Here is a 14,516-nt window from a genome sequence, read left to right on the forward strand (position 1 = left end):
GTCCCTGATGCCACAAAGGCTCTGATGCTCTAAGAGGTGAACATAAGAACATAAGAGAAGCCATGTTGGATCAGGCCAATGGCCCATCCAGCCCAACACTCTGTGTCACATAAGAGAAGCCATGTTGGGTCAGGCCAATGGCCCCTCCAGTCCAACATTCTGTGTCACAGAAGAACATAAGAGAAGCCCTGTTGGATCAGGCCAATGGCCCATCCAGTCCAACACTCTGTGTCACAGAAGAACATAAGAGAAGCCATGTTGGATCAGGCCAATGGCCCATCCAGCCCAACACTCTGTGTCACATAAGAACTTAAGAGAAGCCATGTTGGATCAGGCCAATGGGCCATCCAGTCCAACACTGTGTCACATAAGAACATAAGAGAAGCCATGTTGGATCAGGCCAATGGCCCATCCAGTCCAACACTCTGTGTCACACAGTGGCAAAAAAATTTATATATACACACACACTGTGGCTAATAGCCACTGATGGACCTCTGCTCCATATCTTTATCTAAACCCCTCTTGAAGGTGGCTATGCTTGTGGCCGCCACCACCTCCTGTGGCAGTGAATTCCACATGTTAATCACCCTTTGGGTGAAGAAGTACTTCCTTTTATCCGTTTTAACCTGGCTGCTCAGCAATTTCATCGAATGCCCACGAGTTCTTGTATTATGAGAAAGGGAGAAAAGTACTTCTTTCTCTACTTTCTCCATCCCATGCATTATCTTGTAAACCTCTGTCATGTCACCCCGCAGTCGATGTTTCTCCAAGCTAAAGAGTCCCAAGCGTTTCAACCTTTCTTCATAGGGAAAGTGTTCCAGCCCTTTAATCATTCTAGTTGCCCTTTTCTGGACTTTCTCCAATGCTATAATATCCTTTTTGAAGTCTTGTGAGCAAAAATTCTACTTTGTGAGCTGTTGGCATTCAACTTGTGAGCTGCTGCATACATTAGTTTGCTCTGGGGGCCATCCTTCCTGAGCTAAGATAAAAACGTGTGAATCGGAGGCTAAAAAACAGTGAGCTAGCTTGCGCTCGCTCAGCTTAGAGGGAACACTGACCCCTGCCCAACTCGTTCGGGATGCAGGTTGGGGAGTACCTGCGGATTCCTGGCGCGCCCGAGCAGGGAAGAGATGCCGGTAAAGTCGCTCCATGTATTGCGGGAGGGAGTGGGTGAAGAACGAGAAGTCGATCTGCGTCCGGAAAAACTCCTCGGCCCGGCGCAAGAACTCCAGCAGGCTCTGAGCATAGGACTGCAGCTCTGAGGGAAAAGAAAAAGAAATGTGGTCAGAGGAGGCCTGAAGGAACATCACACGCTACCTTCAGCCTGAAGGCTATGAGACCGGACAGACATCTCCAAGCTTAGAACCAATCCTTTCCCAGGGGACAGAAGCCAGAGCTCAGCGAATAGAACGTCCCAAGATCGGTCCTTGCTGTGACCTTCTATGAAGAAAGGTTGAAGGAGCTGGGCATTTTTAGCCTGGAGAGGAGATGGCTGAGAGGTGATAGGATCATCATCTTCAAGTCCTTCATATAAAGGATGGTGTGGAATTGTTTTCTGTGGCCCCAGAAGGACCAGAACCAACGGGTTGAAATTAAATCAAAAGAGTTTCCGACTCAACATTAGGAAGAACTTCCTGACCGTTAGAGCTGTTCCACAGGGGAATAGACTCCCTCGGGAGGTGGTGGGCTCTCCTTCCTTGGAGGTTTTGAAACAGAGGCTAGATGGCCATCTGACAGCAGTGAGGATCCTGTGAATTTATGGGGAGGTGTTTGTGAGTTTCCTGCATTGTGCAGGGGTTTGGACTAGATGACCCTGGAGGTGCCTTCCAACTCTATGGTTCTATGATTCTATGACCTGGACGGCCCCCAGCTAACCTTTCCTAGTGCCCATCAAATGCTTTTTTTGTGATTGGCTCCACCTGCTGCAGTAGCCATTTTGTGAGGGTGCTCACCGCCCATTGTCCAAATTCCAAAGGTGCCCACAGGCTTCAAAAGATGGGGGGCCACCAGTTCTACATCTACGTTCCAAGTTCCTAGTTTAGGCTTACATTTCTCAGTTGGGGATTTCCTACAAATTTGGGGGGTGCAGCATGGAGAAGAGGAGGGTTGGGAAAGGGAGGGGGGCTCAGCTGGGAGCAGTGCCATAGATCCCACCCTCCAAAAGAAGCCATTTTCTCCACGGGAGCTGATCTCTGTCATCCAGAGATCAGCCGTAATTCTAGGAGAACTCCAAGCCCCACCTGGAGGTTGGCAACCATAAGAACATAAGAGAAGCCATGTTGGATCAGGTCAATGGCCCATCCAGTTCAACACTCTGTGTCACATAAGAACATAGAAGAAGCCATGTTGGTTCACGCCAATGGCCCATCCAGCCCAACACTCTGTGTCACATAAGAACTTAAGAGAAGTCATCTTGGAGCAGGCCAATGGCCCATCCAGTCCAACACTCTGTGTCACACAGTGACCAAAAAAACTCAGGTGCCATCAGGAGGCCCACCAGTGGGGCCAGGACACTAGAAGCCCTCACACTGTTGCCCCTCCCAAGCACCAAGAATACAGAGCATCACATGCCCCAGACAGAGTTCCATCTATACCCAGTGGCTAACAGCCAGTGATAGACCTCTGCTCCATATTTTTATTTATTTAATTCTATTTTTAAACTGCCCTTCCCATAGGACAGGCTCGGGGCGGGTTACATCATAAAAACAATCAACAATAAAAACCTAAATTAAAATATATAAAATCTAAAACTACAGAGTGACAATAGAGACTAAAATGGTAGGTTCTGCCTCATGGAAATGGCCTCTTGTCCAGGTCCAGCAGGTCTTATAGCAGTGGGATGGAATGAGGGGGGAAGGCCGATAACAAGTGACGCCCACTGCCTCAGCTGAAAGCCTGGCGAAAGAGCTCTGTTTTACAGGCCCTGCGGAATTGGAGCAGATCCCGCAGGGCCCGAATCTCCAGGGGGAGCTCATTCCACCAGGCAGGGGCCAGGGCTGAGAAGGCCCTGGCGCTTGTCAGGGCCCGATGGACGTCTCTGGGGCCGAGTATTACCAAAAGTTGTTGGGTCGCTGATCGTAAAGACCTAAGAGGCTCATACAGGGAGAGGCGGTATCGAAGGTATGCTGGGCCCTGGCTGTATAGAGCTTTAAAGGTAACTACCAACACCTTGAACTGGATCCGGTACTCGATAGGTAGCCGGTGCAGTTCACTTAACACAGGATGGATCCATGCCCATACAGGCGACGATGTCAACATCCATGCATCAACATCCAGCTGTTGATCCAGTCCCCTCTTGAAGCTGTCTATACTTGTAGCCGCCGCCACCTCCTGTGACATTGAATTCCAAGTGTTGATCACTCATTGAGCGAAGGACTACCTTTTATTCATTCTAAGCTGACTGCTCAGCAATTTCATTGAGTGTCCACGAGTTCTTGTCTTGTGAGAAAGGCAGCAAAGTACTTCTTTCTCTACTTTCACTATCCCATGCATAATCTTATAACCCTCTATCATGTCACCCCTCAGTCGATGTTTCTCCAAGCTAAAGAACCGCAAGCATTTTAACCTTTCTTCATAGGGAAAGTGTTAAGAACATAAGAGAAGCCATGTTGGATGAGGCCAATGGCTCATCCAGTCCAACACTCTGTATCACACAGTGGCCTATATATATATATATATATATATATATATATATATATATATATATATATATATATATATATAAACACACACACACATTGTGGCTAATAGCCAATGATGGACCTCTGCTCCATATTTTTATCCAATCCCCTCTTGAAACTGGCTATCCTTGTAGCCGCCGCCACCTCCTGTGGCAGTGAATTCCACATGTTAATCACTCTTTGGGTGAAGAAGTACTTCCTTTTATCTGTTCTAACCTGACTGCTCAGCAATTTCATCAAATGCCCACGAGTTCTTGTATTGTGAGATAGGGAGAAAAGGGCTTCTTTCTCTGCTTTCTCCATCCCATGCATAACCTTGTAAACCTCTATCATGTCACCCCGCAGTCGACATTTCTCCAAGCTCAAGAGCCCCAAGCATTTTAATCTTTCTTCATAGGGAAAGTGTTCCAAACCTTGAATCATTCTAGTTGCCCTTTTCTGCACTTTTTCCAATGCTATAATATCCTTTTTGAGGTGCGGTGAGCAGAATTGCACACAGTACTCCATATGGGACCGCACCATCAATTTATACAGGGGCATTATGATACTGGCTGATTTGTTTTCAGTTCCCTTCCTTTAATCAGGGGTGGAATTCTAGCAGGAGTTCCTTTGCATATTAGGCCGCACACCCCGATGTAGCCAATCCTCCTGGAGCTTACAAGGCTCTTTTTTGTAAGCTCTTGGAGGATTGGCTACATCAGGGAGGTGTGACCTAATATGCAAAGGCGCTGCTGCTAGAATTCCACCCCTGCCTTTAATAATTCCAGTTGCCCGTTTCTGCACTTTTCCCAGTGCTATAGTATCTTTTTAGGGATGTGGTGACCAGAATCCTACACAGTATTCCAAATGAGACCTTGAGGAAACCTGATATTGTAAACAAGACCCAGGGAGTGTGCGTCTGATCGGCTCCTGTTCAAAATTAAAAACCAGTGCTGCAGAAGAGAATGCCCATCTCCTCGATTAAGGCTGGAATGCCGAACCAAAAACACACAACAATCAGCACTAAGCATCCCGACTGGGAAGAACAATCGAACTGCAAGAGATTCCCCTGCTCCAATCCAATCTCACAAAACAAGCAGGGAGGAGGAAGCCGAAGCATAAAGGGGATTAGAGCACTTCCTGTGGACACCCTGGAGACGGAAGGCAGCGCGAACTGCAAATCTCGGCTGTCTCCGGAGATGGATAACGTTTAAGAACTGGAAAGCTCAAAGCCCCAATGCAAAACTCTCAGGGCTTTAGCAGGCCCCAACCTTTTTGGCACCAGGGATCAGTTTTGTGGTAGACAATTTCTCCATGGACCGGGGTGGGAGGGGGACGATGGTTCCGGGCAGGGGTCGTTTCGTAGAAGAAAAAGACGACGACATTGGATTTATATTCTGCCCTACACTCAAGAGTCTCAGAGTGGCTCACAATCTCCTTTATCTTCCTCCCCCACAACAGACGCCCTGCGAGGTGGGTGGGGCTGAGAGGGCCCTCATAGCAGCTGCCCTTTCAAGGACAACCTCTGCCAGAGCTATATTCCGCCCTCCACTCCAAAGTCTCGGAGCGCCTCACAATCTCCCTTTATCTTCCTCCCCCACAACAGACACCCTGTGAGGTGGGTGGGGCTGAGAGGGCTCTCATAGCAGCTGCCCTTTCAAGGACAACCTCTGCCAGAGCTATATTCTGCCCTCCACTCCAAAGTCTTGGAGCGCCTCACAATCTCCCTTTATCTTCCTCCCCCACAACAGACACCCTGTGAGGTGGGTGGGGCTGAGAGGGCCCTCATAGCAGCTGCCCTTTCAAGGACAACCTCTGCCAGAGCTATATTCCGCCCTCCACTCCAAAGTCTCGGAGCGGCTCACAATCTCCTTTATCTTCCTCCCCCACAACAGACGCCCTGCGAGGTGGGTGGGGCTGAGAGGGCCCTCATAGCAGCTGTCCTTTCAAGGACAACCTCTGCCAGAGCTATATTCCGCCCTCCACTCCAAAGTCTCGGAGCGGCTCACGATTTCCCTTTATCTTCCTCCCCCACAACAGACGCCCTGTGAGGGAGGTGGGACTGAGAGGGCTCTCATAGCAGCTGCCCTTTCAAGGACAACCTCTGCCAGAGCTATATTCCGCCCTCCACTCCAAAGTCTCGGAGCGGCTCACGATTTCCCTTTACCTTCCTCCCCCACAACAGACGCCCTGTGAGGTGGGTGGAGCTGAGAGAGCTCTCCCAGCACCTGCCCTTTCAAGGACAACTCCTGCGAGAGCTGTGACTAACCCAAGGCCATTCCTGCAGCTGCAAGCGGAGGAGCGGGGAATCAAACCCGGTTCTCCCAGATAAGAATCCGCGCACTGCAGCACTACACCAAACTGGGTCACTAAATGCAATTCTGCACTTTATCTCTAGAGTGTTTGGTGTGGTGGCCTCTCATCTGGGAGAACTGGGTTTGATTCTCCACCCCCAAAATCCCCAGATATTTCTTGAGTTGGATTTGGCAACCCTAGATATAGGAGATGAGCTGTAATCCTTAGGAGATCTCCAGGCTCCACCTTTTTTTTTTTCAATTAACAATTTTTATTTAACTTCCTTTAACTGGAGGCTGCAGCAACCCAAAGAGTAATGTGGGAAAGTGAAGCAGGCACACAGCACACAGCATCCTCGAAAAACCAGCCTCAAATATGAAAGATTTCAAAATTTATCACAAATAGAAGCATAGAGTTGGAGGGACCTCCAGGGGCATCTAGTCCAACCCTCTGCACAATGCAGGAAACTCACAAACACCTCCCCCTAAATTCACAGGATCTTCATTGCTGTCAGATGGCCATCTAGCCTCTGTTGATAAACCTCCAAGGAAGGAGAGCCCACCACCTCCCGAGGATGCCTGTTCCACTGAGGAATCGCTCTAACGGCCAGGAAGTTCTTTCTAATGTTGAGCCGGAAACTCTTTTGATTTAATTTCAACCCACTGGTTCTGGTCCTACCTTCCGGGGCTACAGAAAACAATTCCACACTATCCTCTATATGACAGCCCTTCAAGTACTTGAAGATGGTGATCCTATTACCTCTCAGCTGCCTCCTCTCCAGGCTAAACATCCCCAACTCCTTCAACCTTTCTTCATAGGACTTGGTCTCCAGACCCCTCGCCATCTTCGTCACCCTCCTCTGGACCCGTTCCAGCTTGTCTACATCCTTCTTAAAATATGGTGCCCAAAACTGAACACAAGACTCCAGGTGAGGTCTTACCAGAGCAGAGTAAAGCGATACCATCACATCACGTGATCTGGACACTAGACTTCTGCTGAGACAGACCAAATTTGCATTTGCCTTTTTAGCCGCTGCATCATGCTGTTGACTCATGTTCAGCGTATGATTCACTAAGACCCCTGGATCCTTTCCTTTAAACATTTATAAATACTTTATAAATATAAAGTATTTAGACAAAAGTGCGTGACGTTTATATTCTGCGGAAATTTTGAGCTTTATGCCATGTATAAAGGATCTGAATTATTTGGACGCTTGTAGAAGCCTCGTGTGAAACAGGGCAATACGTGCATCCCTGTTGTGGATTTGCGCTTTGCTGCTAGTCGTCTCTACACCGGCTACTGTTGAAAGAAGTTTGGGAAGATTGGACTCTTACTTCACGGCTCGTCTATTACCCTGGACCATTACTTGAAAGCATAAGAGATCTCGGACTTGAATGAAAGGTCTTTGGGTCAGGTGTGATTCATGCACTCTGTGTCACACAGTGGCCAAAAAACCCAGGTGCCATCAGGAGGTCCACCAGTGGGGCCAGGACACTAGAAGCCCTCCCATTGTTGCCCCTCCCAAGCACCAAGAATACAGAGCATCACTGCCCCAGACATAAGAACATAAGAGAAGACATGTTGGATCAGGCCAATGGCCCATCCAGTCCAACACTCTGTGTCACATAAGAACATAAGAGAAGCCATGTTGGATCAGGCCAATGGCCCATCCAGTCCAACACTGTGTCACACAGTGGCCAAAGAACCAGGTGCCATCAGGAGGTCCATCAGTGGGGCCAGGACACTAGAAGCCCTCCCACTGTTTCCCCTCCCAAGCACCAAGAATACAGAGCATCACTGCCCCAGACACAGAGTTCCATCTATTCCTTGTGGCTAATAGCCATTGATGGGCCTCTGCTCCAGATGCTTATCCAATCCCCTCTTGAAGCTTGCAGCCTCCACCACCTCCTGTGGCAGTGAATTCCGTGTGTTAATCACTCTTTAGATGAAGAAGGACTTCCTTTTCTCCATTCTAATTCGACTGCTCAGCAATTTCATTGAATGTCCACGAGTTCTCGTATTGTAAGAAAGGGAGAAAAGGACTTCTTTCTCTACCTTTTCTATCCCTTCCCCAATTCAGCCACAGTGAGGGCATTTGTGTTTGATCAAAATCAGCAAATGAATGTTGCTCTTTCAAGAGATCATTCGAACAACCTAGGTGAGTAGCCATATTGGTTCGAAGCAGCAGGACGTGGTTTGAGTCCCAGGGCATCTTTAAGACCAGCAAAAGTTTATTCAAGGGATGATCTTTCATGTGTATCTGAAGAAATGTGCATGCACACGAAAGCTCATACCTTGGATAAACTTTTGCTGGTCTTAAAGGTGCCCCGGATGCAAAATCCATTCTGTTAGAACAATCTGCGTATCATTTTCTTGTGAATTCCCAGCATTCATTTTTAAAAAGTCCCTTTTGCTGCCTAGATATCCCTTTCCTCTTATATCTCTGCAAGAAAAAGGTCTAGAACAGGGGCGGCCAAACTTGCTTAACGTAAGAGTCACATCGAATAAATGTCAGATGTCTGAGAGCTGCAAGAGAGGAAGGAAGGCAAATAGATGGTGGAAGGGAGAGAGAGGTAGAAAGAAAGCAACTTTAATTTTAAATGCACTCTCCAAGCTGCTGACTGGCTTGGCTTGGAGAAGTGATTTAAACAGACAAATGCCTTCTCCAAGCCAGTCGACGGGGTGGTGGGGGCTTCAAGGGCCTCAAAATATGTGTGAAAGAGCCGCATGTGGCTCCCGAGCTGCAGTTTGGCCAACCTTGGTCTAGTGGCTCTCTAGATTTTTTTTTTGCCTACAACTCCCATCAGCCCCAGCCATTGGCCATGCTGACTGGGGCTGATGGGAGTTGTAGGCAAAAAACCCCAAACATCTGGAGAGCCACTGTTCCCCACCCCTGGCTCTAGAAACTTACTTTTACAAAATTAAAATTGGGAACTCAAAGAAAATGATACACAAGTTGTTCCAACTTTAGAACCCACTCTGGGTTGAGAGATTCCTGGAGATTTGGGGGTGAAACCTGGGGAGGGTGGGTTTGGGGAGGGGAGGAACCCCAATGAACTCTAATGCCATAGCGTCCACCCTCCCAAAGCAGCCATTTTCCCCAGCTGAATGTCCGGAGATCAGCTATAATTCTAGGAGATCCCCACCTGGAATTAACAAGCTGTACCACGTCTCCCTTTCCCCTGACACTCACCGCACTGCTGCCTTTTCAGCTTGCATTTCTCTTCTGCAGCATGGGCGCAGACCTCTGGGCCGGCAGATGAGGGGCAAGGCTGCGCGTAGAAGGCACAAAGATGGCTGAGCTCTGCCCACTGCTTTTCCTGGGGCATCCGGGCCAGCGCGAGCAACTCAAAGCAAGTGGGTTCCCGGCTGGATGGCAAATCTGCAGAGAGGGGAGAGAAGGGAGTGAGAGAAATGGGAGACCAAAGGCCTAGGTTCTTATCCAATCTCTTCTCTAGGGTTGCCAGGTCCAATTCAAGACATATCTGGGCACTTTGGGGGTGGAGCCTGGAGACAATGGGGGTGGAGCCAGGAGCAAGGGTGCGGCAAGCACAATTGAACTCCAAAGGGAGTTCTAGCCATCACGCTGAAAGGGACAGCACATCTTTTAAATGCCTTCCTTCCGCTGGCAAAGAATGAAGGACAGGGGCACCTACTTTGGGGGTTCATAGAATTGGATCCCCTGGTCCAGTCTTTTTGAAACTTGGGGGGTCTTTTGGGGGGAGGCAGTGAATGCCGTGCTGAAAATTTGGTGCCTCTGTCTCAAAAAAACAGGCCCTCCAGAGTTCCAGATACCCATGGATCAATTCTCCATTATACCTATGGGAATTCGTCTCCACAGGGAGTGCCCAACAGACGTTTCCATCCCTCCCCCCGCTTTCTGATGACCCTGAAGCTGGGGGAGGACCTCCAAACCAGGGGGTTCCCTGCCTCCACCTGGGGATTGGCAACGCTACAGGCAGGCTCGTAGCCAAGGTGGGCCCAGGGGGGGCACGGCCCCTCCACCCAACCCCCCCTCCACCTTTGTGGGCCCTCCTTTCCCGCTGCTCTCCCTGCGGCCCCGTTTTTGCCACTGTCGTTGCTGTCTCCGGGCTCTTCCCACCCCGTTCCTGCCTCTCCGGTCTCCCCGCAGCCCCGTTACTGCCACCACCGCTCTCCCCGGGCTCTTCCCTGCCTCCCCCACTATTCCCACAGCCTCGTTTTCGCCACCCGCCGCTCCCCCAGGCTCTTCCCTGCCTCCCCTGCTCTCTCCGCAGCCCCGTTTTCGCCACCGCCGCTCCCCCCAAGCTCTTCCCTGCCTCCCAAGCTCTCCCCGCGGCCCCGTTTTCACCACCGCCGCTCCCCCGGTCTTTTCCCTGCCTCCCCCGCTCTCCCCACAGCCCCGTTTTTGCTGCCGCTGCTCCCCCCGAGCTCTTCCCTGCCTCCCAAGCTCTCCCCACAGCCCCGTTTCCACCGCCGCTGCTCTCCCCAGGCTCTTCCCACCCCCAAGATTGTGAGAGAGAGAGAGCTGGGGCCCAGCGGATGGCTGCTGGAAGAAGCAGCCAAGCCTCCACGCCCCCCCCAACGAAAATGTTATGTCCTGGGCCTCCGCCACCCAAACATTTCTGGCTACAGGGCTGCCTACAGGCTACACACAACTTTGAGGACCTAGATAATATCCCCAGCACAACAATGTCGCCTGGAGGAAAAGCCCCGGTCAGCGCTGTTTTAGGGCTTTGAGGCACAGCCTACTCCAGCTTTAGACCTTGGATGCATTCTATTTATCCTCTGCTTCCGCGGTATTTCAATCCATCAAACGTAGACTACTAGATATCCAGTTGCAACGTCTGACTGAGGCAGCTCGGAAAACTTGCTCCCCAAGCTATCTGAGTTTATCCCAGACTCCTGGGCTTTTAGCTCCCTATTTCCTCTTTTTAACTGATCCTCACCAAAGAAGAGCACTCTTGCTGGCTAGATTCAATGCATTACCATCGGCCATCCTCTTCGGAAGATACCACAGAATCCCCCGCAATCTTAGACGATGCCCTTGTAGCCAAGGAGTCATCGAAACGGTCCCTCATGTTCTTTTGGACTGCCCTTTTTATAGCAGTCCACGTGCAAGATATCTAGATTCACTGCTTTCTGACCATCAAGACCTTTCTGACAATGCCAAGGTTCATTTTCTACTCCACGGGAAACACAACTTTGTCACTATTCACGTTGCTTGCTTTTTACAGGTTGCGATCCAAATCAGAGAGGCTTTTACTCATGCATAGCCTACTGCTATTTTATGTCATTTAACTTTTGCTGGTTTTTTCTAAGGTTTTATTATATTCTATAGTGTCAGTGTTGGTTTTAAAGTATACTGTATTTTTGTATCAATGCCAATAAAGGTCTATGGTATGGTATGGACCGAGCTATTTCCTCATATACCTCCTTCATTACGCTACAAGGCCCAGAGAGGCCTGGAAAGGAAAGGTCCCCCGTGCAAGCACCAGTCGTATCCGACTCTGGGGTGACGTTGCTTTCACTCTGGGGTGACGTTGTTTTCGCGACAGACTTTTACGGGTGGTTTGCCCTTGCCTTCCCCAGTCATCGACGCTTTCCCCCCAGCAAGCTGGGGACTCATTCGACCCACCTCGGAAGGGTGGAAGGCTGAGTCAACCTCGAGCCGGCTACCCGAAAACCCAGCTTCCGCCGGGGATTGAACTCAGGTCGTGAGCAGAGCTTAGGACTGCAGTACTGCAGCTTTAACCCTCTGCGCCACAGGGCTCTTTCCACAGAGGCCTGGATGATACCCTAAAAACCCTTCTCTATCCCTATGGGATATTCGGTTCATTCTGCCCCCTGCTGGGCAAAGGCGGGACTTCAGAGAAGCGTCGCTCCCCCACTCACTCTGTAGCTGCTGATCGATCCAGTCTGTGAAGGCCGTGACACGGGTGTAGACGCCGGGCTTCCCTCGCTCCCCGCAGCCATCGCCCCAGGAGGTGATCCCATACAGCACGTACTGCTCAGACAGAGGGTCCCAGCAAGTCAGAGGGCCCCCAGAATCTCCCTGACAGGAAACAGAGATGCGTGTGTGAACAGGGGGCAAAAGATTAGCGGGAAATAGGAATGGATTAGAGAAAAATAGTCCAGAACTGAGCTGTCCAGAGGATCCAGCTAGCCAGGGGTGTCAAACATGCATCCCGAGGGCCAAATCAGGCCCCTGAGCAACTGATTCTTGTCTGCTTTCTTCTCCCTCTCTCTTGCTTCCTTCTGCATTACAGCTTGCTTTGACAGGCTTGCTCAATTGCACAGGAGCTACAGAGCAAAGCCCCTATTGTCTCCATTGACTGAGGCTCCTCCCTTGGGGGAGGGAAGGCAGAGTTTGTTTTTCCAGGCTCTCTCAATCACACAGCAGAGCTATTGAGCCAAGCCTCTCTCCCTTCTATTGGCTGAGGCTCCTCCCCCTCCTGGTCCCCTGGGGAAGAAAGGAAAGAACCAGAGCTTACTTTTCCCTGTTCTCTGGATCCCATGGGAGAGATACACAGAAAGCACCTTTAATTGTATTTCTCTGGGTCCTTTATAAAGTTTATATCTCTGCTACCCAATCTTAAATAGGTACACACATGGCCCAGTCTGACATGGCCCTGCCCAACAAGGTCTCATTTATGTCAGATCCGGCCCTCATAGAAAATGATTTCAACACCCCTGAGCTAGATGGTTATCATTCATTTCACCTATGAAAAGAGAGCCAGTTTGGTGTAGCGGTTAAGCATGCGGACCTGCCATGAACTTCAGTTCCCGAACCACAAACCAGCCAAAATTCGTCACAAACTAAGAGCAAGTTCGTGCCTATCATATGAACATATGAACCTGCCTTCTACTGAATCAGACCCTGCGTCCCTCAAAGCCAGTACTGTCTGCTCAGACTGGCAGCAGCTCTCCAGGGTTTCAAGTTGTTTTTCATGCCTATTTGCCTGGACCCTTTTTAATTGGCGATTCCGGGGATTGAACCTGGGACCTTCTACTTACTAAGCAGATCTTCTTCGTGGTCTCTGTGCTTCACACTCATGGGGATAGAGCGCCTGCGCCAATCCCCGAATCGGTACCTAAAAAGCCCGGGATTTTTTCGCGCTCGGCACCAACGGGCATGCGCAGGTGTCCCAGTGCGCATGCTCGCTGGCGCCAGCGTGAGGATCTCACCAGTTCCTTTCTGACGGCTGCGCTGAGAGGATCTCCTTTCATGTCCCCGGTCGGTAAAGTAAAATTGTTGGACTTTGCCCTTCGGGGCTCAGTTTCCCCCCCCCCCCCCCCGTTTTTCCCCTCAGAGTTTTTCCTGTGTGGATTTTTTCCTTGGCGTCTATGAAAAGGCGTTGGATTTTTTTTAAGAGGTGCCGTTCTTGTGGAAAGAAGATTGCCCCTCCTGACGGCCATTTCCTCTGTCTCCTTTGTTTGGGCGAGGGACATCGTGTTGATTCTTGCTCGCATGCCTGAGTTTTTCTAAACAAACTTGCAAGAATCAAGCGGCGAGGCTTTCAGCCACGTTGGTTGAGTCGGCACTTCGTCCTCAAAAGATGGCATCGGTACCGATGGGAGAGGCCGCAGCTCCAATGGTCACATCGGACGATACATCGCCGATCAGGACCGAGATGCCGGTCGAGTGCGGGCATTCTACAAAACGACCATCTGAAGGGTCAGTGGACACCCCAGCTAAGAAGCGTTGGGATGACTCGGGGACCCGATCATCCGCACCAAAGAAGGTGAAATCCAAGGAGAAGCGGAAGAAGAGATCGTCCCGCACTCCTTCCCCTTCTCACGACGCTTCGACATCGATGTCGACAGCTCCACCGAGGACGATCTTAGTGTCCCCACATTGTAGCCCTTCGGTGTTGAGAGGCAGTGCTTCGCAGCTGTTGCATCTATCGGCATTGGAGCAAGAGAGCAACCTTACTTTGTCGACTCTTCAGGGTCGAGGCGTCAGAGTGAGAGCGACTCTGTCTCGAAAGTGGAAATGTCGGTACCGATGGAGCCGTCGGCACGGTTGGATCAGGCAAGGAGTCGGAGAGAGCTGGAACCAACTACCATAGCTCACCGCTTCCACCGTGGGAGCAGCGCCAGTGGCCTCCCTACACCTATCCATACCCGCCGTACCAATGGTACCCTCCCTCGTTAGTTTGCAGATTGGGATCAGCAATCCGAGGCATCCCATATGTCGAGGCTTTCTCAGCACTCTAGGCGGCATCCCTCGGCATCGATGTCCGTTCTGCCCGAAAGACGCGGTATGGTGGTGGAGGAAGTCCAACCTAGGTCATCGGTGTCGATCCGGTTACCCGTCAGAGAGTCAACGTCGGTGCTCTCGGAACATTCCTTGAGGAGAGAGTCTTCATCATTGGACTCCGAGGTCGGTACCGACGATCAGGACAGGGCTTTGGAACCTTCGCCAGTGTCTCATACTGCTGAGGATCTTCCCATTTCACCATCGGAGGATCTGAAGTCGTATGGGGACCTGGTGAAGAGGATGGCACTCTCCCTCTCTCCTGGTGACACAACCGCAACCCGTTGTAGACGATACCATATTCGACATCATGCAGCGGGATA

The 14,516-nt window shown here is 50.5% G+C and overlaps 1 protein-coding gene across 1 annotated transcript in view; it reads right to left on the reverse strand.

Moving 5' to 3' along the window:
* The window catches only part of PRSS56 (serine protease 56), a 43,100-nt gene that overhangs the window by 993 nt on the left and 27,591 nt on the right, over positions 1–14,516 (reverse strand). Inside the window, exons 8-10 of the mRNA XM_060242738.1 lie at positions 11,829–11,988; positions 9,148–9,336; positions 1,097–1,258 (exon numbers count right to left, since the gene is read on the reverse strand). Coding sequence (XP_060098721.1) covers positions 1,097–1,258; positions 9,148–9,336; positions 11,829–11,988 — 511 coding nt within the window. The remainder of the gene's footprint in view (positions 1–1,096; positions 1,259–9,147; positions 9,337–11,828; positions 11,989–14,516) is intronic.

The sequence above is a fragment of the Heteronotia binoei genome, chromosome 6 (genome assembly GCF_032191835.1).
Source record: "Heteronotia binoei isolate CCM8104 ecotype False Entrance Well chromosome 6, APGP_CSIRO_Hbin_v1, whole genome shotgun sequence".
Classification (NCBI taxonomy): Eukaryota; Metazoa; Chordata; class Lepidosauria; order Squamata; family Gekkonidae; genus Heteronotia; species Heteronotia binoei.